At 54.1% G+C, this 25,674-nt stretch overlaps 4 protein-coding genes across 34 annotated transcripts in view; 2 read left to right on the top strand and 2 right to left on the bottom strand.

The window, feature by feature from the left end:
- The first annotated feature begins 13 nt into the window (after positions 1-13).
- On the top strand, positions 14-3,824 carry KLHL30 (kelch like family member 30). Its single transcript, XM_051782329.1, has 8 exons — positions 14-114; positions 353-1,189; positions 1,271-1,439; positions 1,632-1,718; positions 1,940-2,095; positions 2,190-2,378; positions 2,929-3,074; positions 3,393-3,824. The coding sequence occupies exons 2-8, from the start codon at positions 416-418 to the stop codon at positions 3,642-3,644; spliced, it is 1,773 nt and encodes a 590-aa protein (XP_051638289.1). The 5' UTR covers positions 14-114; positions 353-415; the 3' UTR covers positions 3,645-3,824.
- A 798-nt stretch (positions 3,825-4,622) lies between these two features.
- On the top strand, positions 4,623-6,610 carry LOC127468248 (erythroferrone-like). 8 transcript variants are annotated; one of them, XM_051781218.1, is made up of 5 exons: positions 4,623-5,262; positions 5,356-5,464; positions 5,537-5,627; positions 5,739-5,817; positions 6,135-6,610. In XM_051781218.1, exons 1-5 carry the CDS (start codon positions 4,678-4,680, stop codon positions 6,231-6,233), a joined length of 963 nt encoding a protein of 320 aa, XP_051637178.1. In that variant the 5' UTR covers positions 4,623-4,677; the 3' UTR covers positions 6,234-6,610. The 8 variants fall into 8 exon arrangements, with proteins under 8 accessions (XP_051637178.1, XP_051637177.1, XP_051637176.1 ...); XM_051781217.1 differs by having other exon boundaries at positions 4,623-5,464; XM_051781216.1 differs by having other exon boundaries at positions 4,623-5,627.
- Positions 6,611-8,976: 2,366 nt separating this feature from the next.
- On the bottom strand, positions 8,977-21,513 carry ILKAP (ILK associated serine/threonine phosphatase). The gene is made up of 12 exons (XM_051781219.1): positions 21,390-21,513; positions 20,767-20,832; positions 20,280-20,336; positions 19,111-19,236; positions 18,149-18,275; positions 17,104-17,210; positions 16,528-16,621; positions 14,726-14,813; positions 13,381-13,502; positions 11,528-11,647; positions 10,123-10,204; positions 8,977-9,933 (listed from the first exon to the last, which is right to left on the bottom strand). The coding sequence occupies exons 1-12, from the start codon at positions 21,430-21,432 to the stop codon at positions 9,793-9,795; spliced, it is 1,173 nt and encodes a 390-aa protein (XP_051637179.1). The 5' UTR covers positions 21,433-21,513; the 3' UTR covers positions 8,977-9,792.
- A 1,818-nt stretch (positions 21,514-23,331) lies between these two features.
- Positions 23,332-25,674, bottom strand: part of KIF1A (kinesin family member 1A) — a 39,386-nt gene continuing 37,043 nt past the window's right edge. For 13 of the 24 annotated variants that reach the window (XM_051781191.1, XM_051781186.1, XM_051781188.1 and 10 more), the window contains one exon: positions 23,333-24,688. In XM_051781191.1, coding sequence (XP_051637151.1) covers positions 24,646-24,688 — 43 coding nt within the window. In that variant the 3' untranslated portion in view covers positions 23,333-24,645. Of the gene's footprint in view, positions 24,689-25,674 lie in introns of all 24 variants that reach the window. The other 11 variants (XM_051781200.1, XM_051781201.1, XM_051781202.1 and 8 more) reach the window with 2 other exon arrangements.

The raw sequence follows: 25,674 nt of genomic DNA, 5'->3' as shown, positions 1-25,674 counted from the left end.
AATAGCATGTGGCCCCCTGTCCCGGCTAATCCCGTGTCGCGAGGCGTGTCCCTGCCCAGCGCCGGGACGGTGACCACTTCCCTCCCGCGGGCCGGCCGGGGCTGTGGAGCGCTGGTGAGAGCGGGAGCGACTGCGCCGGGGGGACCTCAACCCCGCCACAAATCACCCCCAAAAGGCCGGTCGCAGCCCCAGCAGGGCAGCTGCGGCGTGGGGAGGAGAAACCATGGCCTGGGAGTGGGGGCCCTGCGGGGAGCACTTCTGCCACCACTGCTGATCGTGACTCGGGCGCTGGGAAAGCGAGGGGGGTGCCGGGGCAGGGGGAAAGGGAGACACTATCGCCTTTTCCCGGCAGGGAAACCCTCGCCTCGCTCTGCTCGGGTGCTGCCTGCCAGGCCCCGCGGCCATCCTCAGCACCATGGTGAGGAATGTGGACGACTTTGACTTCTGCCTGCCTTCACACGCCCAGGGCGTGCTGGAGGGGCTGCAGCAGCTGCGCACCAACCCTAAACTGGCCGATGTGACACTGGTGGTGGGTGGGCAGGAGTTCCCTTGCCACCGTGGCGTGCTGGCCCTCTGCAGCCATTACTTCTATGCCATGTTCTCTGGAGACTTTGCCGAGAGCATCGCGGCGCGGGTGGAGCTGAAGGAGGTAGATCCCAGTGCACTGGAGATGCTGCTCAACTTCGCCTACACGGGGAAGGTCACCATCAACCAGGGCAACGTGGAAGGGCTGATGCGGACCTCCAGCCAGCTCCACTTCCCTGCTATCCAGAAGGTCTGCAGCCGCTACCTCCGGCAGCAGATGGACGCCACCAACTGCCTAGGTATCTGTGAGTTCGCTGAGAGCCACGGCTGCCCTGAGGTCTCCTCCAAGGCTTGGTCTTTCTTGCAGGAGAACTTTGAAGCCGTCTCTCTGCAGGAGGAGTTCCTCCAGCTCTCCAAGGAGAGGTTGGCCACCTACCTCTCCAATGACCAGCTGCAGGTGCAGGAGGAACGTAGCCTGGTCGAGGCTGTGCTACGCTGGGTACGCCACGACCCGGGGCCCCGAGCTCAGTTCCTGCCCGAGCTGCTGGAGCTGACCCACCTGGTCTCGCTGCCTGACCAGTACCTGCAGGACCTGCTTGCCACTGAGCCCCTTGTGCGTGACTCAGATGCCATCAAGGCCCTCGTCGCTCGATCCTGCACCATGGTGGGTATCCCCTGCCCCCAAATCCCACTTCCTGAGCCTGGAGGGAGGAGCCTGACTGTTCTGCTCTGGCCTCTATATCAGGGGCAGAGCAACAGTGGTGCCCCGAAGAACGCCCCAACCCCACCACAGAAGCTGGAGGAGGTGCTGGTGGTGGTTGGCGGCCGTGTGCTGGAGGATGGTGAAGATGAGGGGAGGGAGCTGGAGATGCCAGCTGCCTCCAGGAACTTTGCCTTCTACAACCCCAAAAGTAGTAAGTACCCACCTCCCCCTTCACTCTCCCCCATGTTAATTAACCCTCTGTCTACCCCAAAACCACCTCTTGCCAAACTAGTGTCAGTTTGGAGGGGCATTGGTTGAGGTGGGGGATGGGGTTGAAACTGGGGTGGCTTAAGAAGTGCCATTGCTGGCTGGGAGGTCATTGCTTGATTCTGCTGGGTTTCAGAGCGATGGATGGCTCTGCCCGACTTCCCTGATTACAACAAATGGGGCTTTTCCCTGGTGACTCTGAACAACGATGTGTATGTCACAGGTAGGTTCTAGGGCTGCTGGTGCAGGGTGGGCATCTTCAAGAAACAGGGATGGATGGTAGAGGACAAACATGAGCACGAGGCACTAGCATGAGGCCCGAGGCTCCTCTCTGAGCAAAGTCCTCTTCTTACTCCCTGCTTTGGCAAATCCGGATGCTGGCAAGAGATGCCCAGGGACAGCTGCACTCAGAGACAGTGGCCCATCTGACTCGTTTCTCCCCAGGCGGCTCCCGGGGGTCCCAGAATGATACGTGGTCCACGACCCAGGCATGGTGCTTCTGCCCCAGGGACGGCCTCTGGAAGCCCATCGCTTCCATGCTGAGAGCCCGGACAAACCACACCAGTGCTGTCCTCAACGGTGAGATCTACGTCATTGGGGGTAAGGCTGCAAAGACCCTGTGGGTGCTGCTAGGGTGGGGGTTCCTGGGTGCCCCAGAGCAGCGGGGTGGCTGCAGCATCCCGTCACCCTGCAGGGACGACGGTGGACGTGGTGGAGGTGGAGCGCTATGACCCCTACAACAAGAGCTGGTGTGCCATCAGCCCAGCCCTCAAGTACGTGAGCAATTTTGCAGCCGCCAGCTGCTCGGGCAAGCTCTACCTGGTGGGCTCCTGTGCCGTCAAGTACAATGCGCTCACCCTGCAGTGCTACAACCCTGTCCAAGGTGAGAGTGGACCCTGCCACCACAACCCACCAGCACTGGCCTGGGGAGGGTGGTGAGGGGGGGTCATCCCAGGCAGTTGACCCCCTGTGCTTTCAGGCATGGTCCTGTGGGATGCGGGTGGGTGCTAACAGGGTACAGGGAACACGGCTCCAGCAGGAGCACGGCTGCTGGCAGCACGGACCTGAGTCGCAGACATCTGACACAGCCTGGACCCGAGCTTTAGTGGAGGGGGATCTCTGGGGCATAGGGGTGGGGGAGGCTGCCTGCCTTAGGAAGAGACTAACCCCCTGTGACAGTGCCACCTCCTTGGGTAGCCTCTCCCCCATCCCACAGCACCACTACAAACCATGTCCCCATTCCCTCTATTTTTTATGCAAGACCCTCGCCTGGGGTCTTGGGGACTGTGGGTGCAGGTCTGCCTGGCTACTCTGCCTCCTCCCTTTCAAATTCCCCCTGAAATAGCCATGGGCTCAGCGATGCTTTTTTCAGTCACTGGCAGCTGCACTGAGAGCCAAGGGTGGGACGTGCTGCTAATGCCTGCTCCTTGCAGATTTGTGGAGTGTGATCACATCCCCCTTCATCCCCAAGTACCTCTCGGCCCCACGCTGTGCCACCCTGCGCGGGCTCATCTACCTTATTGGGGACAACACCAAGAAGGTCTACGTGTACAACCCGGAGGCCAACATCTGGCAGAAGGTTGTGGGATGTGGGGTCAGGCAAAATCACCCTCCCAGGGAGGTGGGGAAGGTGTTCTCACCTGCTCCCCCTGGGTGCCAGCACCCCTTTCTCCCTCCTGCCCACTCATCCCTTGGCTCTGTTAACTCCTGCAGAGCTGAGGATGCCCCAGTCCTTCTTCCCCTGCTCCCCCATCCCTCCTGCACTAGGCACCAGGGGCCCCAAACCTCACAGAGAGGATGGGGCAGGGAGACACATATGGTGGATAGATGTGCTCTGCAGTGGGAGTGGGAGATCACCAAGGAGTCCCTGCACATCTCACCCTTCCTCTCAACACAGGTGCAGCTCCTGCATGTGCTCCATGAGAACGGTGGGATGGTGGCACTGGGCGACCGTCTCTTTGTCACTGGTGGCCACTGGAAGGGCATGGATGGGGACTACCGGGTAGAAATGGAGGTGTATGACTGCACCAAGGACCTCTGGACACGGGAGGGCTCCCTGCCCTGCCTCTGGCTCTTCCACAGCTCCTCCTCCATCTTCATGGACACCTCCAAGTGGACAGAGGCTTTCCAGAGTGACCATGGGTGGTAGGAGAGCCCATCACCCTATGCGGCCGCGCTCCCCTCTCGCGTCTCCCTGCGGCCTGTTCAGCCCCGTGAGGGGGGATGGAAAGCCCTCTGCCAGGCTGGCTGGGGCAGCAGGAGTGTGTTTCCCCACCACTGCAGGGAAAAGGCTTTTCCTTATAAACACGCTTTGGCTAATGCTCTCTTCTTTTGGCTTGTGGTTTGTTTTTTTGGTTGGTCGATTTTTTTTTCTTAACTGCCTTTCCCCCCTCCAAAACTCTAAAGCTTTTTACATGGCCTCCCAAAGTGTGGTCCATCCCATCTAAGTCAGATGTGGCTGCTCGGGGGTCACGGCCTCTTTCCCCATTCCACTGACATCCAGCATGGAAAAACCCAAGTGGGACCAGAGGAATCTCTTGCCCAGCACCCAAAGCTCTCCAGCCCCTCTCTGGCTTAGATTTAAGTGTCAGACTCGCCCCAGTGCCCTGTGGCACAGAATGACAGGAGATAAGCCACATTTTGGATGCTTTGTGTCCTCAGGTGGCCGAGCAGCCTGTGGCAGGGTGCATAATCCTGGTTTCTCTCCTGTCGCGATCTGCGCTCATGGCGAAGCAGTCAGCACCCGGGCGCGTCCCTGCTCCTGGTGCGGTGACTGCTGCCCCAGCCCCGTCCCTGCTGGCACCGGTGATAGAGGGATGGGCGAGCACAAAGCGACGCTTCCCTGTCGGCCGGGCCTACAGCCAGCTTAGCTGTCCCGCCTTCGGTTGTTCGCTATTTTAGAAACGTTAAACATGCCCAGGGCGGGGTGGGCACCTCCCACTTTAGGAGCCCCGCGCTGCTCCCCACGGCCACGCGGGGTTTTAAACGCGAGGGGGTCCCCGCGCCCCGAGGGCAAAGCCCGGCAGCGGGGCGGGTCCGAGGCGGGGTCGGGACCGCCCTCCCGGTAGCGGCGGCGGCGGGATGCGGCTGTCGGAGCTGTGCCTGGCGCTCCTCTGTGCCGCCGGCACCGAACCCCCGCGGGCAGCTCGGGAGCGGCCGCCGGGCCTGGGAGCAGCTGCGGGATGGGCGGCGGCGGCGACGGGACGCGGAGGGCCGGGGGCGGCCGGCGTGGACCCCCGGCAGGCGTGGATGCTGCTGGCCGGGAGCCCCGGGAGGGGAAGCGGCGGTCGGGCCCGTGGCGGGCCGGGGGCGGACACGGCACCGGCGGGCGGCCGCTCTCCGGGAAAACTGCCCCCGGAGCAGGGCAGCGTGCCAGGGGCTGCCCCGGACCCCCCAGCCGCCTCCCCCGCCGTGCCCGTGGAGCTCCTGAGGGAGCTGCAGATCCTGCTCAGAGGTACCGGGGCGGGGGTCGGAGGCCAGGGCGGGAGCGGAGGGGGGACAGCGACCCGAGACACAGTAGGGCTGGGCAGAGACTGGAAAAGTGGAGGTTCTTTCCTAACGCCGAACCCCGGTGGGGTTTGGGGCCAGGAATAGCAAAGGAGCAGGCAAAGGTGCAGAGGGCAGCCTGGGAAGGGCGTAAGGAAGAGGAAGAACGCAGCCCCCAGGCCGGGGCCCATCATCGCGTGAACGCAGCCTTCCACTGCCGAACGCGCGAAGACATCTCCGTGGAGCAGAGAACACGACAGGAGCTGCAGCTGTTCTACATCGTTAGTGCCCAGCCTGCCCCTCTTCCCTGGCTGCGGGGACACCCGCCCAGGCACCGGGGCTCCTTCTCTAACTCCAGCCATTCCCTGTCCCAGCCTGACAGGGAGGAGATGTTTCACCGTGGCCTAGGGCTGAACCTGACCAGCGGGCAGTACACAGCCCCCATCGCAGGGTACTACACCTTCACCACCACGCTGCACATCGGTGAGCCCTCGGGCAGCCCCACGGCCCTGGCAGGGTGGTCTGGGATGGCTCTCACCCCTGGCTCTGTCCCAGTGCACAGGGAGCCGCCGAAGAAGAGGCAGGTGTGCCGGGGGACGCGCCTGAGCGTGCTGATCTGTGTGCAATCCCGCTGCCAGCACAACAGGTATGGCAGGGAACAGCAAGGGACTCTGGGCCAGGGAGAGGGGAAGGAGTCCAGCATCCCTGGGAAAGGAGGGGGTATGCTCTCCCCAGCACCACCCTCTGTCTTCTGCAGAAATTTGGAGACTTCATCCTGGCTGGAGAGCAGGGGTGACCTTTTCACCATCTCTGTCACCGGAGTCCTCTACCTGCAGGTTAGTGGTGTCAGCACCACTGGGGATGGTACTGGGCAGGAAGGTGCCTTCTGTGGCCCCAGCTCAGGGCTGGGCATCAGGTCTGCTTCTCCAAGCCCCAAGGACACTCAGGGCAGAGCTCTGCTGCTGCACTGTAGCACAGATCATGGCTGGACTGCCCTAAAGCCTTGTGATGTTCTTCTCCCAGAAGGAAGGGTGTGGGCACCTCCACCTCTCAGCTGCTGCGCACAGGGGAGAGATCTCTCCTTGGCTCTGTCAGGTCGTGCCTGGTGCCCAAGGGAGGTGTCCCAGCCCTGCTAAGCCCTCTCTCCCCCCAGGCCGGGCAGTACACCTCTGTTTTTGTGGAGAACGCTGCAGGCTCTCCCCTCACTGTTCGAAGGGGCTCCGATTTCAGCGCCGTTCTGCTGGGGGTGTGAAGAGGCACCAGGCAGGGCACTGAACTTGTGCCAGGAGCAGCCAGACCCTTCCCTCTGCCAGCCACGATCACATCTCCCCTGCTCAGCACCGAGCCCAGGGAAGACCATTTGCTCTTGCAGGAACTGCAGTCTGGTCTGATACTGCTCATGCTGCAGAACCAGCTGAGGATGAACAAAAGATCATGGAGAAGATGATAATAAAACAGCCTGACAAGGACCTAAAGGCATTCACTTTTAACTAAAGGCTAGGCCTAGAAATTTATCTTGGAAAATGCTGCTGACAGTGGCAGATGTCAGATGGTTGCCTTCTCCTCAGGGCTCAGCTCCCACCATGCCTGGGACAAAGCCCCCCCACCTCCATTTTTGCCCTCAGTGGACTTCCCTCCCCTGCCCAATGCCTTAGCAGCCCAAACCAGATTATGGATCACTTTAGCTGCCCTGGAGTGTATGAGCAGTGAATGTTTGCTGGCAGAAGCAAAGATCCTGCACACTAATCATTAAAGCAATGTCCCAGTAACGCGGCACATCCGATTAAAGCAAATTCTTGTGCCATGGCCTTCCACGCCAGGCGTTCCCTGCCCATGGCACGGGGCCCAGGCTGTGGGCAGCACAGATACGCTCTTTGCTCCGGCTCTGATAGCTGCCTGAGCTGAAGGTGGGCACAGGGCTACGTGACCGAGCAAGGGCTGCGGGAGAAGGACCCGGGCGCTTGATTTCTTAGTAGCACTTAGTACTGGGCAAGTTGTGCCAGCAACACCTCAAGATAGCCTGAGCTGCACCCAAGCCCCACCTTCCCCAGGGATCCACGCACACAGGCAGGAGGAGGCACCTTCTCGGTGCCAAACCTTGCTCAGGAGGGCTTTTCTGGCCCTGCCTGCTCTTCTCCACAGGCTGCATCTCCTTGAGGAGCCTCGTGAAGTAGCTGTTGCAGCAATTTGTGGGTAACTGTTTGGACCGGGGCAGGAGGGCTCCGGCTGTACAGTCTGAATGCTGACCTCCCTCAGGGCAAAGACAACTTCTATCTGAAAGCAAAGCTGTGCTTCTCCCACAGCTGATCTGGCAGGCAGCAGCCTCCTGGCAGGGATGAGGCCCCTGCAGCTCCTGCCCAGCCGAGGAGGTTGGCCCTGGCATCACCTCCCAGTCCCCATGCATGATAAGCCAAGGGAGCCTCACTCTGATCAGCTGCCTCTCTTCCTACTACACACACCTGAAAAGGTACAAAAGGACTCACTGTTCAAGAGTGGGGCTTGCCCAGCTGTAAGCTGTCCTGTGCCTGTGAGGTATCAGGAGCCCAGTGCACTCAAACACAAAACTGAAAGAGTTGATTAATTTGGAGGTACTAGAGGGGTAATTTAAGTGTTGGGAGGGGACAGAAGCTCAGTCAGCTCCAAGGGAGAAGAACTGTATGCAGAGCACTTGCACATGGGCCACCCTGAGGGGTGATCTTGGGAGCTCTCCTCTGTAGCAGGATGCTGCTTGAGCACTGAGCCAAGGCAAGTGCATTTTCAGGAAACCTCCTGCAGACCCCACCCTACCAGGAAATTCAAGCAAGTAACTTTTTTACTTCCACTAAAGCTGGGACTGAACCTGCCTTTCTAACTGTCTGGCTACTCCTAACCATGGTGAGACCTGGTCCACAGCACTTTCTTCTCCCCTTTGCCCTGAAAAATGGACATTTTACAGGAATTATTATTAACCATAACAACCACTGTTGTACCACAGTGCTGCATATTCTGATTCTAACTGGAGCTGTGCTTTCTGAATTCTTCCTAAAGGGAAGGAAAGAAGTGTTTTAAGAGGAGGGAGAGGAAGGAAAGACAGTCAGAGAAGAACAAGATGACATTCCTCTCACCAGCTCACACTGGAATGCAGAGGGGCCTCCTGGAGGGAGCCACAGAGCTGGGAACATGGCTCAGCTCTCACAGCATGGCCAGAGCCCTCCCCAGTGCACGAGGTGGAAAAAGGGAGAGGTGAGAAAGGAGGGCAAGTTGCTCTTCTGAGATCTGCCATCAGGGTTTCTTCTGCTACACAGTCTGAAGTAATTCTGTGCTACTCTGTCTGGGCTCTCCAAATTTGGCTTTTGTGAGCAGAAGCAGCAGAGTGTGTTGCTAACAAAGGGATCTCAGCTCATCCTGCAGTGCAACCTTATATCAAAGTACACAGGAATGGCTGGGAGCAGAACAAGCTGGCAGAGGGCAAGCACTACCCAAAGTCTGCACCAGACACCCAGTTCCTTCCTCAGTCCTCTGCAGGAGATGTGGAGAGTTAGTCTGAGCCAGGCTGTGTCAACTGACTAGTGCTGGAGCAGAAATCCACGAAAGATGGTCAACCCACCTGTCCAAACAACAGGACAGCTTTTGTGTGCTCCACTAAACAGCCCAGGACCTGGGACCATCTCCCAAAGTTCTGGGAATACAGATAACAGAAGCCTCTTGGAAGCCTCACGGCCCTGTCCAGGGCTATGCACAAAATGGCAAATACCACTGCATCAACCTGCCCACCTCCCTGGGACTGCAACTGCCTCCTCAGAACAAGGAGGTTGTGCAAGTAACCCCCACGGAGACCCCTTGGCTCACCTCCCTCCCTGCCCCGGTTCACCCACAGCATGGGAGAGCTACATAATCAGAAATTTAAGTGCTTTGATCCTGTCATTAAGTGCTTTCATTCTGTCATTTGGTCTTAAGCCAAATTTTCTCTGGAAAACAGCACACTGTCTGCAGCAACAGCTGGTAGAGGCACTGGGTCAGGATCAGATACTGGACATTTATTAGCAACAAGTACCTAAAACCTGAGATGCAGGCTCTGTGCTTGTCTGTGCTACCTGAGGAGCAGGCCTGTAGCTCAGCTGCCTGGCAGGTCTATTTGCTGAAAACACTTTTCCCAAAAAATATCACAAGCAAACTCCAGCCACGTTTTCCATATCAGCATTGGGGTAAAACTCTCAAAACGTTCTGCAAGCAGAGGGCAGGTACATTGCTGCTCTGCAAGCAGTATTTGTGCCCCTCAGCTGCAGGCAACCTCACAGCCCAGCTTCAGAGTCAGAAGATTTCCTTCCCAGCACAAAGAGGACAGCTCACACCACACCCCAAGCCGGTGGCTACAGTACCAACAGTCTGTACAGTACAGTCTGCCCAGGAGCTCCCACAGAGCCCTAAGAATTCAGGACTCTCCCAGAACCTTGCTCAAGGAAATGGACAGCAGAACTGCCCCGTTTCAAACAGCTGGCAGAGCTCATGCTCCCAGATGCCTCTTGCTAACAGCCCTGCCAAATGGGTTTACTGTGGTTGCCAAGACATTCACAGAGGGCTGACAGGAGCTGTCTGCATAGGCTGATCCACATTGGCAGCCACTTAGCAAGCCTTGCTAGCTAAGTGAGCTAAGACTATTAGAAAAAAACCCAACTTTATTTACACTGAAGAGCAGGACCCTCCCTCCCTCGGCCACATATGCACACGGACAGACCTCTCCCTCTCCTCACACGCACCGCAGCTCATCCCTCAGTGCTCTTTGTGGACCAGCAGCTCATCCCTCAGTGCTCTATGGACCAGCAGCTCATCCCTCAGTGCTCTATCCGGACCACCATGACCGTGACGTTGTCGGCCGAGCCTCGCTGCACTGCCTTGTTGGCCAGTCTGTTACACGCGGCTTCGTATCGAGCGTCTGCTTCGAGCTTCCCTTCTCTCATCTGGATGTTCTTATCCTGTTCAGACAAGGAAACACGACACTGACTGCCCCCAGCAAAGGCAGGTACAAGCAGATTGTATTTTCCAAGCTTGGGGAAGCAAAACAAACACAGGCAATGTCAGGAATAAGGGAGGATACGCTGGTAGAAGTCTGTGTGATGCCCCCTGCACTGCCAAACCCAGCCCCCATGTTGCATTCTCCTCACCTCCAGGCAGGACACAATGAAGTTCACAGCTTCTTCTGGTGTAAAGACTTTAAAGAGGCCATCACATGCTATCAGAATGAACCTGGAAATCAAGTGGAGACAGGTTCGAAGGCTGAATCTTTGGCTCCCCGGCTACAGCAAAATCCCTCCAATTTATTTTATGAACATCCACACTCCAATGCAAAGGAAAGATACCATAAAGCTTATCTGAAAATCCTTCAGAACCTACTATTCATGGAGCTGAGGGAATTCAAAATACAGGGCAAAGAGCCAGGTAACGAATGTGTGACCTAGATCAGGACACCCTGGCAGTCCTACCAACACCAGCAGGATCACATCCAACACCCTGCTGGAAAGCTCCATTGTTTCTCTAAGAACTGCTTCTTTCCTTTGAGTCCCTTTCATTCACATATTTTCCCTGTGAAGCCACTAATGCAAGGAAACAGAGAAACACAGCTTAATCCTTTGTGTGCATCGCTTTAAAGCCTTTACATTTCTACACTTCTGAGGTATGTGATAATTTAAATACATAAATTCAAAAGAAAAGCAAGCAGCAGAACTGTGATGGGAAAACTGACAAAAAGTATTGCCACGGGCTGCATAAGGTCGAAGGGATACAAAGCCCAAGGCAAGGACAGCATCCTAGGAGGGATCCTAGGATGGGGGAGACAGCCCACTGTGCACTACTGCCTGCCTGCACATGGAACTGTATTAACCAGGAGCCATAACCAGAATCACCAGACAAGGAAAACTACAACCAACCCACAGAGGTGGTCAGCCTGCACACAGCTCTGAAGACATCATTTCAGAGCCTGATACTCAGGATATCTTTAGAAATATTTTAGTGGATCCCTTGATATGGAACTCTAATCCCAGAAAAAGCAGCAGTACTGGGTTACACTCTCACCTCTGAGAGGCTGTAGGGCCATAGTGACACAAATGCTCACTGCAATTTGTCACTGCCAATCATACTGTGGAAAAGTACCTCAAACCTTCAGATATCAGAGCTAAATGTGATGGTATTTATGGGCACTACAGCTGCTAGAAACAACTCTTGGACAGGATGGACTTCTGAGAACTCAGGCATTAACCAGCTGCTTGAACACTGCTGTGTGAACTTAGAGCACAAAGAACATCTAAGGCTCATGTATGCTAGTGACTGCTATGAGGCTGGTTCCTCCAGCAGGAGCCTTCACAGTATCTTGGCAGAGCAGCAGCATTATCCCACTGTACTGATAAGGAACACGAGCAGAGAGACATCAGCAGTAAGAGCATCCTCTAATTCTGGGGATCAGTCTGAACTGCCTTGGCCCCAACAGCAGAGCAGACAGGGTTGTGCAGCTTGTGGTACTTGTGCTGAGCAGAGCTGGGACTCAGCCACCCCCCAGTGCATGGGCAGCTTTACCTGTCGTTGTGTGTGAGTTGGCAGCGTTTGATATCTGGCACAGAGATAACACCGCAGCGCTTGTACTGGCCGTCCCCAATGGAGCGGGAAACCTCCAGCACTCCCAGGACTCTTCCGTCCCTGCACAGGGAAAGAAAACACTGAAAGCCCTCCCCACACGTGTATTTTGCTGCACTGCCTGATGGGGACACTTCATGGTGCGTTCAGCTGCCTCATACAGACAGTGACCCACTTCCCCAGCAAGTTCAAATGTTCCCTTCAAAGTCTCCTTCCCTTTCTGCATGTCTGTGTGAAGCTCTGGGAAATGAGTGATGAGGTGGAATGAAGTCAGGAGACTTCAAGGCTGTTTTCTGTCTCTGTTTTAACTCAAGTCCTGCTTAGCCTAGAAAGCAGAGTCACATGTGAGCTGAACTCCCAGAGGCATAGGTTTGAATACAGAGATTACTTTTTGGCAAGATATCTAGTGAACTGCACTTCTGTAGAAGCACAGAGTGACAGAGGCAAGAGCAGATCTGAGACAGCAGCCCCCCCTGTGCCCTGCCTATCAGGACACCAAACCCTACACACTGGCTTGGCTGTGGGCAGTTCCCAGGAGTGAAAACCATGGCACGTTCTCCTGATCACTTGGCCTTTAGCATCAATCACTTCTGTGAAACCCAAGTTACAATCCTCCTTAGGAATCAGGCCTGGTTTGCTAAACTTTTTTAATTAACCCAAGTTGCCAATAGAAACATCTTCCCACACTTCACCTTTCCAACAACCTAGCATCTTCTCCCCAAAAAGGCTCTTCTGTGCCCTCTGGGAATACACAAGCTCATTCATCTCATAGTCCAAGCAGCCCCACTTGAGATAAAAGTAAGAAGCAAGGCACGTCACAGAGAAGAGATCTGATGCTCACACATTTTGTGACTTATCTCTTGGGTCCAAAATATTGAACTACAAGCAGTGGGAGAGGCTCCCAGGCAGTCAGGGACCAGTTCTGAAAAAAGCTAACAGACACTAGGCCATCTCTTTGCTGTGTGCAAAGATAGATCAGTGCTAAGCACAAGCAGCAGAGTGTGCTCTCCAGAGATAAGGGGAATAAAGCGCTCCAGACACAGCAGCATGACAGAACTGAGCCCACCCCTCCCCACCCCAGGGGGCATTCTGCCTCCACAGGCAGGACAATACTTCACCTGCACTGAATCCTCTCTTTGTAAGGATGCCATTAAATCAAGAAACAGCCTTCAAAGAAGGGAGAGAACCTAGCCAGGGAAATCAGACATGGCTGCTGTGTTTGGCAACAGCTCCCCAAAGAGCCCAAACTCCTATTTGCACAGGAACATTAGGGTTCTCACTCCAGAAACCTCCCTCCTACTGTTAGACAGCCTCAGGGTGTCAGCTAACCTCAGGGGAGCAACACCAACTGACATCGAGGGCTTCTCATGCCCTCCATCCCCCCCTCTCACAGGACAAGCTGAGAGCAGTCATGCTGCAGGCAAGGCAGTGACTTCTGTTCAGCATCACAGTGTGCAGAAAGCACTAACTTCTTCAGCAATACAGTCCAGGTCTGTAGGTCCAAGTCTGTAGGTGAAGCTTAAGCATGTCCATGCTGGCATCCCACTGCCAGGCTTTCACAGGGGTCTTGTCTTGGCCATCATAAGCCTCTGGAAAACCAGCTCCCATCAACCAACTCCAACCACCAAGTCCTTACACACCTCAGGCACCACTGTGCCTCCCACAGGCAGCAACAAATTCTCTCCAGGCTCTCACTAGCATGCATACTGGGCTCAGGAATCTCCCACAACCCAGTGCTCAGGCCTAGTATTAGGCCAGGGTTTAGTTTTGCTCACTTACACCCTTCAGGCACTTACCTGACATTGCCCCCAGCTTTCTGTATCCGCATACGTTCCTCATATTGGGTGGGATTGTGCTCTTTACTGAGGCTTAAGGCTGTGTGCTTCTGACTCTCTTCATTGTAACGACACAGAATCGCCTGTGCTGACAAAAGACCATCATAAGTAAACAACAATACAATGGCAGCAACAACTGGAGAGAAAGCCCCAAGTTGTAGTGAATGGGGCTACATTGGGTTAGTGGTGTTCCTCAGGGTTCAGTCCACCATGGGAGGTGCTGTTCAGTACTTCCATCAGTGATCTCGATGCAAGAGTTGAACGTACCACTAGCAAGTTTGCTGATGACAAACTGGGAGTGCTGTTGACTCTGGAGAGACAACAGGCTTTGCAGAGGGATCTGGATAGATCCAGACCAGGTAGCTGTCAGTGGCATGAAATTTAACAAGTCCAAGTGCCAGATTTTGTGCCCAAGACCAAGTGACGCTGAGCACAAGTATAAACTGGGAAAGGAACAGCTGGGAAGCAGCCCTGCAGAAAGGATCTGGGGATCCTGGTTGGCAGCAGCTCAGTAGGAACCAGTGGTAGCCAGGAGGGCAAAAGGCATCCTGGGGGCATCTCACATGGCACAGCCAGCAGGGCAGGAGAGGGGATGGTCCCACTGTGCTCAGCACTAGTGTGGCCTCACCTGGAGCCCTGTGTGCCAGGGTGGGCCCCATCATTAAAGATGATGTGAAGGTACTTGAATGTGTCCAGAGAAGGACAACCATGCTGGTGCCAGGGCTGGAAGACGTGTCCTGGGAGGAGGCTGAGGGCTCTGGGTTTGTCTGGTTTGGAGAGAAGGAGGCTGAGGGGCGACCTCATCACTCTCTGCAGCCTCCTGAGGAGGGGACGTGGAGAGGGAGGTGCTGATCTGATGGGAACGGCTCAAGGCTGTGCCAGGGGAGGTTCAGACTGGACATTACAGACTGAACAACCAAATACTGCAACAGGCTTCCTGGAGAGGTGGTTGGTGCCCCCAGACTGTCAGTGTTCCAGAGGCACCTGGACAATGCTGTAACTTTAGGATAGCCCTGAACTGGTCAGGCAGTGGACCAGATGATTGTCCACTTCCAACTGAAATATGCTATTCTAGATACTGTGAGATATTTAGCACCACCAAGAGAGAGCTTCTACACACAGTTGTTTTACACTATGGGAGACAACACAGAAGTACCCTGTACCCACTCAAAACAAGATGCTTTGTAGGAACAGCTGGGGAGCTCATGGCAACTGGGACATCCCACACAAATACCTCATCCTTAAGGGCAAATAAAGCTCAGTATGGAACAAAGATGCCAGCAGTGGGTTTCTCCATTCTGCTTACCCGGCTGTCCCCGAGGTTGGCTATGTAGAGAACATTGTCGACAGCTAAGACACAAGTAGCTGTGGAGCCATCCTTCCAAGCTGGCTTCCTGAGGGGAACAAAAATAAGATAACTAAGGGGGAATAAAGCTCCTTGAAGAAGTTAGTCACAGAGTGCTCCTGGGAACTCAAGGAAGAGTGCCAACACGCAGCAGTCAGGCAGCACAAGCCCCCAGCAGCTGCCTGCAAGCAGGGTGGTAAACAGCAAACTGGACAAGGACAGGGGAACTGCACAGAGCACTGACTTCTGAGTGCACAGCCAATGCCCAGGTGCTGTAAATACTGCCAGACACAGCACCCACCCCAACCCTGCCTCACACTCAGTTCCCAGGAAACCTCATCTGTGAGCAGAACAGGCTCAGCTCTGATGACTGCCCAGGACCTAGAGCATCACAAGCAAACAAGCACCCCATGCTCCTCCTTGGGAGGCTCCTTCTTTGCAGCAAAAGGAAGGCACAGTCAGCCCTGCAGCAGAGCTGCCTTCTTTTTTGCTTACATTTGCCTTCCTTTTTTAACAGTACCTCTGCCCCCCCCACCTCACCTCACCAGCAACACCACTCACTCAGTTGCTCTCCTGGTATTTCACTTGCTGTAGTTAAGCTTTTATCTCTAGAGCTCTAGGTAAAATGAGAAGCATTTCTTAGATTACAGCTGCCAGACTAGTCTTCCCCACAAAGAAGCCCAGCCATGATGCCACTCTTCACTGAAATCAGCTTTGGGAGACTGATTTCCAGATATATTTTATCCAGTTTCTCCTATTTTGAAGGTGTGAATGAAGAATGAAGATGATTCATTTAATCGTCAATACAACTATCACTAGTGATCCTTTGTAGTGCCTTTGCCATAAGTCACATTTCTGACCAGAGGCTGGTTTGGGAATGATGCTATTGTAACAGACTCAAGGAAGCTTCCTTTTGCCTGGTCAAACTTGCTGTTCTGATTAGGTTTAAGAGACCGAGCCAGTCTGTGATTTACTTTGAACTGAAAGTTTTCATGGAATCTCGGAATCAAATGCATCAACAGTCTCTCCATCAGTGATAGAGGTATCACTATGAAGTAACAGTAGTAAAAAAGCCCAAACAAACAAAAAACCTGCAAATGTGGATAGGATTGGTAACAACGTGACTGTACTTTAAATACAATCTACATCTTCCCTAGTCCACACAATTGGTGTGTCAGTTCAGGGTAGACTGAGAGGTCAGGGTGCCTGGCACTGCACACCCAGAAATGAGGCAGACATTCTTTATCAACATCCCCGTTTTCAAAAGAGTTCAAGAAAGCAAGACAAACTTACATTGGGAGAGCTAGGTCTTTCAATACAGTGCATTAAAAGCCACCTCACAGATGTGCTCCAGCCTGGCAAACAAAGCTCTAAAGAAAGCTGCGCTCAGTGGCCTCTAAGATCCCATCTTAGGCAAGTCAACTGGGACAAGTCAATTTAGTAACATGGCAAGTCTTTAAAAAGAAGGCAAACAAGATGCCCTGGTAAGGACAGAGGTGGACATGTTTTGCTTCCTTCCTTCACCATGAATGTGTATTTTAGTTTAAGGGGTCCTGTAGACCACTTACCAGAGTAAGACCAGAACATGCCGTGATCTAATTCTAGCAAGCACTCAGCTGGCAGTCACAGCCTGACACAATGGAGCTGTGTGGAGTTTTGCCAAAGCACAGACACGACTCAAGGTTTCCTCTGCCCTGCTCATAACTCAGAACTTGGAGATGCACGCTAAGAAATACAAACACACAGAAAGCATTTGCACTTACTGGCTGGATGCCTGTTTTAGAAACTCTTCATCTGTGTGTTTGAAGGCGTCCAAAAGGCATCTCTTCACAGTTTTCTCCACGCTGACCACCTCACCTGCCAGACAGAGAAAACGGCAACTAAGCTCCAACCAAAACATATCTGACCTATCCCAGTCCATCCCTTTGCTCATCCAACACTTGGTGGACCTCAGTGCATCTCTCAGACCCTGTGCAGAGCAGCTGGGGTACATCCTGGGCTCACCCTACCAGAAATCTGTGCAGTAGTGTGTATGGAGAGTTTATGACATGAACCTCTCCACCAGAGGAGTATTTTCACACGTGAAGTGGCACTGCTAAAACTGGCAACAGCACATCTCACACTCACTTAGCAGTTCACAATGGGCTACTTGCACCCTTGTGCCAAGAAGGCTTCTACCCCTCTTCCCTGAGAGGCAGTGCAGTGTTGCAAGCCCACTGGGAACGAGGGATGGGAAATATAGAACTACACCCAAAAACATCAGTTTCCCTACCCACTGCCACAATGTGGCACCTCAAAAAGGGATGGTTGTCCTACAGCCCTTATTCCATTCCTCTCACCTTTAGGAAATTTCTTAATCAGGTTTTGGTGCAGATTCTGTGCTGCAAATTTTGAGGCTCGGACTCCCCCATGGCCATCAAAAACAGCGAAATATGAGACACGGGTGCTGTGAGGAAACAAAAAGTAGCAGAAAGAGGCTAAGAAAGGCCATTAGCCAGAGGGTGGGATTGAGTACATTCCTCTCCATAACATTCCTCTGTGTCAGCCAGATCAAATAAAGCCTGCTCTCCAAGGCACAAATGTAGCAGGTCTGAGTTCACATTTACATGGTTTACATGTTCTAGCACTGAGCTGAGAACTTGCTTGTAATTTTCCACTCCGCAAAAAAATGAAGGGCAGAAGAGCATATAGATCACAACTTGGCATAAAAGCAGCGAAACATTTCACCTCAAGGACACTGCAACTCCCCAGCACTACAGACATCTACAGTCTAACCAATCCTACAGTACCTGCCTAAACTTGTTCCACCTACGCTACAGACAAGAAACTCAGAACCCTCAGCACACAGAGCTCTTGAGACAGTATTTGTTCAGAATCTAAGTCCAATATCAGGGTGATGTTTGAGAACTTTCCTTTAAATACACATACTGCCATTTAAACACACTTAGATGTGTTACTTTGCTTGGAGGTTTAAACTTTTCAAATGAGAGACTTCTGACATCCACCTTCTCTTCTTCCAGCATTCTCCATTGCCGCAGTTTGAGCTTTACACATTTATAAGCCCCCAGGCAAGGCCTGATTGCTTATAATGTATTTGTCATAATACATTATACTTATAATATATATATTTCTTATGTATATATAATATATATACTTACAATATGTAATTACTATAATGTATTTGTTTACACTAGCTCCGTGGATTGCCTGGCAACACAGCTAGCGATGATTCATCGCAGGTCTCCCAGTAACAAAGCACACACCACAACACAGGCAGGGCGAGTGCCTGCTCAAAGCAAAAAGGACCATCTCATGGGCTTAGCTGAAGCAAGCTGGAGCACCCTCACCCCCATGAGGCTGTTCTGGCAGTTGGGCCCCACTTACATTTGGGAGGGCAGAGGCCGGCACTCCTCGGTGATATCGTTTAAGATGACATGTGCATCCTGCATGTCTTCTCTCTCACCTTTTCTCTCTGCCACGTAACCCTTCAGTCCAAGAACATCCACTGATCCTAAAGGGGGACAAAGCAGACACGTGCACGCAAATCAAACTCCTCCGTCTCCTCAGCTAAGGCTAAAAAATCAGGACATTCTCAGCTTTCAGAACCCTGTCCTGGCACTGCAGTCCCCATAGTGCAAAAACAAATCTGGCATTTTATTTTGTAACATGGGTTTTTACATGCCCCCAAGGTCAGCAGCTCTAAAAGCAGCTAATTTTGGAAGGCAGCTGCAGTCAAGCAGGACTGCTGGGCATCAGACAGAGCTCTTACCAAACAGGGGTGGGGGACAGGGTGGGCAGAAGCATGTGGCACTGAACCTGCAGATTAAGTAGAACACCCTCTTTAAAGAGGGTGCTAAGGACAGGAAATCCAGGTCTGCTGTTCCTAGAACATGTCCTTTCCTTTGTGTGCTGGAACACATCTTACTCCCAAAGCCACAACACAGCACACAGGCACTTAAATCAAAGGCCCTGTATGAATCAAGCCCTTTCTCTCTCCCTCTCTGGCTTCCTTAGCAGTCAGTAGGGAGATTTGTGGATGTGGCAAAAGAAGCTGGTGTGGCTCTAGCCTTCCAGAGGTTCCACACCCAATCTCCCTCTTGGCAGCACAGGCACTGCTGCTCAGCTTCTCCTACTTCAGCAGGGATGGTAGGGAGGCCCAGGAGAAGAAGGCAGAGAGTGCCAGGAAGTTTGAGCAGCTTGCACAGAGCCCTGCAGCAGTTTGTTCCCTACAAGAGACTGAAAGGGCAAGCGGACTGAAGAACCAAAGCTTAGCTTTGTTCTGGACTTACTCAGCCCAACGCTAAAAGTACAAATTGAGTACATTCGTTTTCAAATTGTCTGAAAACCTTTACAAACTTTCTTTTCCACAAGTTCTTCCCTGCCATTCTTCTCTTCATCCTCCTCCAAGGACTTTCTCTTCTGCCCTTTCTCTTGGCTCCCTGCTGATGAGACTTGCTCAGTAGCACTGGAGGCTGAAAGAAAGCAAAAATGCAGGTGGCCGAAACGTTCCAGCTCTGTTTTACTTGCATAAATTCAGCAGCAAGTCCTTTTATACCAAAGCACACTCAGGGGTGCAGGCTCACACACTTACACAGCATTAAGTGCCCAGAACAAGAACCCTAACCAACCACAAATGCACACACAGAGCTTCCCTCAGTGTGTACAACCCATGGCACACGTTGCTGCCCAACCCAGGGAGTGCTGATTTTACCACTTCACGCTGTGTGACTCCACCTCAGACACAGAACAGCTGTGTTTGTCTGGCAGACTCTTTGATTCTCCCCAACAACTCACAGGTTGTTTTTTTTTCTTAGCTACCAGCCTTTTTTTACGGTTAATTGCTCAGGAAGTTAACAATACAGGTTGGAATACTTCTAATTTATTTATTATTGTTATTATTTTTCCCTATAAACTCTGCCCACAACAATGCAAAGAAACATTTTATTACCCTGAATGTGCATATTTGTTAGGTGGTTCAAAAGACAGGTTACAAATTAAAGCTAGCAAGCGAAACCTGATTCCCATGATGTCAGAACTCTGGCCTTTTCTTTCTGAAGATTTAGTCTCAGACAGTATAGTGAATTAGCTCACCTCCTCCCAGACGAAAGCAAACACATGGCTGCATGCAGAAAGCCTTGATAGAGCAGTAGTCTGGGTTTGAAGCCATTTTCAGCAAGGAACAAGGAGGCAGCCTGTGCCCACAGTAGAAATGCAGCCAGGGCAATGGTAGCACCAGGGCTCACATGTACCTTCCCTCCCAAAACAGGGAGCTTTCAGACAGACAATGGGGGGGTCCCCAAAGGACAGGGATGTACTTCTGGAAACAGGCCTAACTTTACTTTTTCAGAGCCAGAATCCTGATTTAAACAACTGGGGCACAAACAGATTGCCACGACCAGTGTCAGCTGACCTGGACACCAGGTTAACCAGCTGTGTGTCCAACACAACAGGCTGCATCGTGGGCTTTCCTGAAAGGGTGGCTCAGCAGAGGCTGGTGAGTGACACAGCTCCTTACCTGGGTCACCACTGCTGGCTGGTGGGAGATCATCAAAGAGCAAAGAGCCTCCTTTTCCTGGAGCACAAGAAAAAGGCAAAAAAAACTAAATACCTTTGTCTCTCCGAGGGAACAATGCTCCATATATGTCCCTCCTGAGGTACACAAATTATGTCAGTTTACCAAAGTAAGCCAAACTTCTACTTGTCTCACTGGATGGTCAGGCAAACCTGGGCTTGATATTTAACAAAAGTGATATTTAACAAATGTAAGCATTTGTTTCAGGGAACATTTCTATGAAACGTTTTACAGAATACATGTGGAACATCTATAACACCCCGGTTTTAAAACCATACAGGATGCAGCTGGTCTGCACACCAGTACTGATAACCCCACTACCTTAAGCCTGTTTGACAAAGAACAGGGTTTACACAGGTTTCATCTCAAAGAGATGTTGGTGCAGAAAACATGGAAAGCCAAAGTAATGGCAGGAACAGAGCACCCATACCTGAGTCGGCACTGCTGGATGGCGGGAGATCCTCAAAGAGCAGAGGCCCTTTCTGGACATCTTTCCCTGCGAGGCACCAGGGCAGAGTCAGGACCCATTGCAGGTACTTTGGGGGTGGTTTTTGGAAGGACTGCCCCCCCCCCCCAGCGAGCACAGGTGGGGTAAACCAGGAGAGCCTGGGCTACCTTTTTCTCATCTCAAACTTTGACAGCCGCTACACAAGGAAAACAACCTTAGCCTGGGGCTAAGATGAACTTTTGTCTAGAAAACAGCCTTTTTTTTTTTTTTTTTTGCTAGCAATCCACTGAGCTCATCTTAACGCTCGTCAGCAGCACAGGGAAGGAAAAGGCTCCAACACGGTCTAAACCGCAGGGGACGAGTTCCAAGTGAAAAGAAAACCAACAAAAAAACTCAAACCCTGCAATTTCTCCAGTGATATTTAACCCATCCCCTCACCCTCCCCTTCGCCCCTCAGGCTCCCTGCAGGAGTCCCGTTACCCAGGGCCGAGCTGCAGCAGGCCCGGCGGGGCCCGCGGCCTGTCAGGCCGTGCCCAGGCGCGGCCACGGGCCGGGTCCGGGCAGGGCCGGAGGGCGGCGCGGCCCCGCGCGGGTCGCGGCCTCACCGGCGGCGCCGCCGGGCTCGGGCAGGTCCCCGAACAGATCCATCGCCGCCGCTCCCGCCGCCGCCAAAGCCCCGCGGCGCCGATCGGCGCCCGCTCCGGCGCCGGAAGTGGGCGCGCGGCGGGGCGGGGCGGGAGCGGAAGGGACGTCACGGGCCCCGCCCACGGGGCGCGCGCTCGCCAGAGGCCGCCGCGGGGCCGCAGGGCGGGGATCGCCTGGGGCGGTCGCGAGCGGGGCCGAGCACCGGTCAGAGCTGCCGTGCTGCGAGTCGGTGCCGCCGGTCAGAGCTGCCGGTCAGAGCTGCCGTGCTGCCGGTCAGAGCTGCCGTGCCGCCGGTCGGTGCTGCCGGTCAGAGCTGCCGTGCCGCCGGTCGGTGCCGCCGGTCGGTGCCGCCGGTCGGTGCTCCGGCCCGCCCCGGCCCCGCCCCATCTCCCTCCCCTCCCCCGCCGGCCGCAGTGAGGAGCCTCAGCCGCACGGGATTTGCGTTAAATGCCACATTTATTTCAGAACCGAACAAGCCTCACGTGCGCACGGACGGCCGGGACCCGCGGTACCGCCACCCCCTCCGCCCACCCCGGCGGGAATCGCAGGGCGAGCAGTGCGGCCTCCCTCCCTCCCTCCCTCCCTCCTACTCCTCAGGCCCGGCCTGCCCGCCGGTGCCCGCCTTCCGTGCCACCGCTGCCCTGTGGAGTTTCCTTTCCGGTGGGGCTCCCAGTCGTGCCTAAACCTCCGTTTTGCGTTCCTTGTCCCGGGGCGGTGGTGGTGGAGGGGATGGGTGCCAGGGTCCTGACCAGGAGCGCGGTGCTGGCCAGAGTGCGGCTGGTAAGACGGCAGGGGTGGCCCTTGTGCCGGGGACAGGCGCGGCAGCATCTGGCGGGCAGCCCTTTCTCCTTTGGCCCCGACCCCCAGCCGAGCCGCCTGCTCTGCAGGTTTGCTGGCCTCAGGCACGGTTCGGCTCTGGCTAGGGGAAGCCCTTCCCCTGGCTGCCTCTCGCCTGTGGCACAGGCAGCACGGCCTGGCCCTGACCAGTGAACCTGTGTCTGGTCCCTGACAGACACAGGTCCTGTCTCTGCCAGAAGCTGCCTCCACGCTGGAAGAGCCTCCCCTTGCCCCTCAGGCACCCACTGTTGCCATCCTTAGCCCCTTACATTGAAATTTAGGATGGTACCAACTAGTCCTTGTCCAGGGCATGGGAGCCAGGATGTCACAGCCTGGAGCCCTGCATTGCCCCAGCTCAGCCTCTCTGTGCCTCTGGGCTGGCACCTCTTCCTCCATAAAGGGCATGAGTTGGCCTCCAGGTCTCTAAAATGGATCACAGGGAGGAAAATAGCCCAGTTTGATGGGGAGCGTGTCCTGGGTGGGAGAGCAGGGCTGAGAGGAGCAGCCCCACTGCAGCTTTGGGCTGTAGCAATGGGGTGAGATGCCCAAGGAGCTGTGGTGAGGCCAGGCAGAACTAGCATGTGCTCAAGAAGAATCCCCAAGCCCTTTCTGCGATGTGAAACCCAGGCTAAAGGGCGCCTGACGTGCAGTGAGGGGGCCCGTGCAAGCCTCAGCCCACCTGCGACGTCCCTACCTGTCCGTGCCCCCCACAACACAAGTGTAACGAGAAGACAGCAGCACGTCCAACACACGCACACACACACACACACACACACCCCCCACAGACAGCGCAGGGAGTGCGGCAGAGCCAGGGCACAGCCGTGCTGGACGAGGGACAGCAAAGCCGGAGGGGTGCCTGGGAGATGCTCTCCTTCCTGCCTGGAGCTGTGCTGGACCACTGGCCACTCGGGAAGCCCTGAATGAAAACATCTACCCATGGGTGAGAGGCAGGAGAAGGAGGAGAGGGAGAGCTGGAGGAGGTGGGAAGCAGTGATGGTTGGAGAATGTCTTTTCAGCAAAGACACCTCTGACACGGGAAGCCCCCCGATTAACGTGCTGATGGAGGCAGGGTGAGAGGAGGTGGGTGTTCGCTTCTGCAGCAGAGGAAGAGGAGTGAGAAAACACCAGATACAACAGAAAAAAGAAGCCCCACCCCGACACACCCAGGCCAGCCTCTCCCCTGCCCCTCTGGCCTGCTTTGAGACTGTCGTCCTGTTGGGAGGAGAAGGGATGTGCAAGCCCTTTTGGGGAAGGGCAACGAGGATCCTGTTGGTTGGGATGGTCATTCCTAGCCCCAGCTCCTGGAGAATTTTCCCATTCCACCTGAACCTCCACACTCCCTGCAGGGATGGGACCCTTGGCATCCTGCCCTAAGAGTGGGAAATCCCTTTGGACAAGACACCTGGGCTGGGATAGTGGAGGTGGCCCATGTTCTTTTGGTTGGAAAGGGTAGCCCAGCACAGGGTGGCAGGCAGAGCCATTCCCAGAGCTCTCCTTTTCCCTCTGGTAGGACCAAGCTTGAAAGTGCGGTGACCCATCTGCATGGATGTGGGTGCCTTGGCCAGCTGAGACAGCAGGCTCCTCCCTTCCAGAGGTAGATGGGCGGGTAGGAATTGCCTTCTTTAGGTGGGCTGTCCAGCCACTGCTCGGAGGAGAAGTTGTTTAAGCTGCAGGGGAGGGCAAAGCAGATGGTTGGGGAAGGGCAGGGAGCAAGGGCAAGAGCTCCGCTGCCACTGGGCACAAGCCAGGGATGTACTGGGGAAGGCATCTCCCTGGCCCACCACCAAGGCTCTCCCTTGTCTGGGGGAGGCATTGGCCAGGGACCAGGACTCAATTTATGGGATTTTTGTGATGTAAATAGAAATAAATACTTTATAAATATAATCTTAGAGTACTGACACCTGATCTTAGTCTGCTGTCTCTTGCAGAAATATCAGTTAACTAGGAAGTCCTAAACTACCACTTTCCCTTCGCCTGGGGGCAATTCCTCCTGCTCTCCCACCTCTGAGCTTTACTGAATTCCCACCTCTGTAGATCAAAGACCAGCTTTTAGCCAAAACTACCCTCCTCACTCCCTCCCCTCTGATAGGGACCTTTTTGGAGCGTTAGATGGTGTGATATGAAGGTCACCCATGGAAGGACAGGCAGAAGATGGCACGAGCACAAGGAATCCTGCCCAGGCAGGTCCAGGCTTTTGCAGCTACAAACGGAAGTGAGTTTCCCCTGTGAAGGTGTGAATCGAGACAGATCCTTCCATGGAGCAGAGAGCTGGGGCAGCAGATGGTGTGAGAGATCAGACATTAACATGGGGAGTCTTCAGACAGAATCAGCTATCTTGATCCTGTTGGCAGACGGATGAGGTGGAAGGTGTTTTTCAGGTTAGATTCTCATCTGGGCTGTTCTCCTTCTGGACAGCTTAGATCTGATTTGGAAAACAAGGGACAAAAGGTGTTAGAGATGTGGACAAGGAGAGGTGTGGACTCCCAGGTTTAGTGTCCTGCCTCCAGGCTGATGCTTGAATCCAGACAGAACTGGAGGGACACAGAGTTAATGTCTCTTTAGCCAGAGCATGCACATTTCTGTGCATTTACTCCTACTCCCCTAGACCTGCCACTTAAGATGCTCTCAAGAACTCCACGAGATGGTCTTGTTGAGGAATGAATACATTTAGTGCAGGTAGCTTGGTGTGTAGCTGCAGTTCTAGCTGCAGGTTGAGCTCTGGGGTGAGAGGCTGTGAACTGCTGAGCCTTTGCATAACAAAGGACACTGGGACCTGTGGCCAAGGTGGGTGAGGGACACTGACACACACAGGAGGAGCTGAGGAACCCAGACTTTCATGCCATTAGACTGAAGGGGTATAAAAGCCTAGGGTTTCCTTTGTTCGGGGTCCCTCCTTGGAGGCACCCAGCTCCAGCTGCTGTTCTGTTATTGCATCATGATTAAATTATTTTAAGGATCGAGATGTCTGAGATTCTGCTATGAGAAACCGGTGACTGAGCCTGTGAGGAAAGCTTGTCTGACTGTGAGTGGGTGAGTGAGAGTGAAGCAAGGCCACTTTCAGCTCACTGGGACCTCCCACTGCGAAGGGGTCTCAGTCCCAGCTCAGGTGGTGCAGGTGTGACTTCCAGAGTGGCTCCTGGATGGTCAGATAGGAAGGTTTCCTTAACAGTCTCAAAAACTCTGTGAGACAGTCTCAACAACAGTGACAGGCCAGTATCCCTACCACCAGGCATGGATGTTGCTTTGAGCTCAGCATAACAGTGCTTCTGTACCAGCTGAGATCTGGCCCTAGACTGAAGCATTTAAAAGTGGAGGAGCTGAAAGCAAAATCAATATGTTCCAAGTTTTGCCAGCTGACAGCCTGTCCGGGCACAGGTCTGTAAAGGAGATGCTCCCCACACCCGTTTG

Source organism: Manacus candei, unplaced genomic scaffold (assembly GCF_025592945.1).
Source record: "Manacus candei isolate 608988 ecotype Guabito, Panama unplaced genomic scaffold, ASM2559294v1 h1tg000015l, whole genome shotgun sequence".
NCBI classification, from domain to species: Eukaryota; Metazoa; Chordata; class Aves; order Passeriformes; family Pipridae; genus Manacus; species Manacus candei.
This window is presented reverse-complemented; position numbering and strand designations above follow the sequence as displayed.

Excerpts from the sequence above, each read along its gene's own strand:
- ILKAP (XM_051781219.1), bottom strand. The coding sequence starts at position 21,432 with ATGGATCTGTTCGGGGACCTGCCCGAGCCCGGCGGCGCCGCCG. Across the intron at positions 20,833-21,389 it reads CGAGCCCGGCGGCGCCGCCG|GGAAAGATGTCCAGAAAGGG; the intron begins GTGAGGCCGCGA and ends GGTGCCTCGCAG. Across the intron at positions 16,622-17,103 it reads GATTAAGAAATTTCCTAAAG|GTGAGGTGGTCAGCGTGGAG; the intron begins GTGAGAGGAATG and ends TCTGTCTGGCAG.
- LOC127468248 (XM_051781211.1), top strand. The coding sequence starts at position 4,678 with ATGGGCGGCGGCGGCGACGGGACGCGGAGGGCCGGGGGCGGCCGGCGT. Across the intron at positions 5,465-5,536 it reads CACCACCACGCTGCACATCG|TGCACAGGGAGCCGCCGAAG; the intron begins GTGAGCCCTCGG and ends GCTCTGTCCCAG.
- KLHL30 (XM_051782329.1), top strand. The coding sequence starts at position 416 with ATGGTGAGGAATGTGGACGACTTTGACTTCTGCCTGCCTTCACACGCC. Across the intron at positions 1,440-1,631 it reads CTTCTACAACCCCAAAAGTA|AGCGATGGATGGCTCTGCCC; the intron begins GTAAGTACCCAC and ends GCTGGGTTTCAG. Across the intron at positions 3,075-3,392 it reads AGGCCAACATCTGGCAGAAG|GTGCAGCTCCTGCATGTGCT; the intron begins GTTGTGGGATGT and ends CTCTCAACACAG.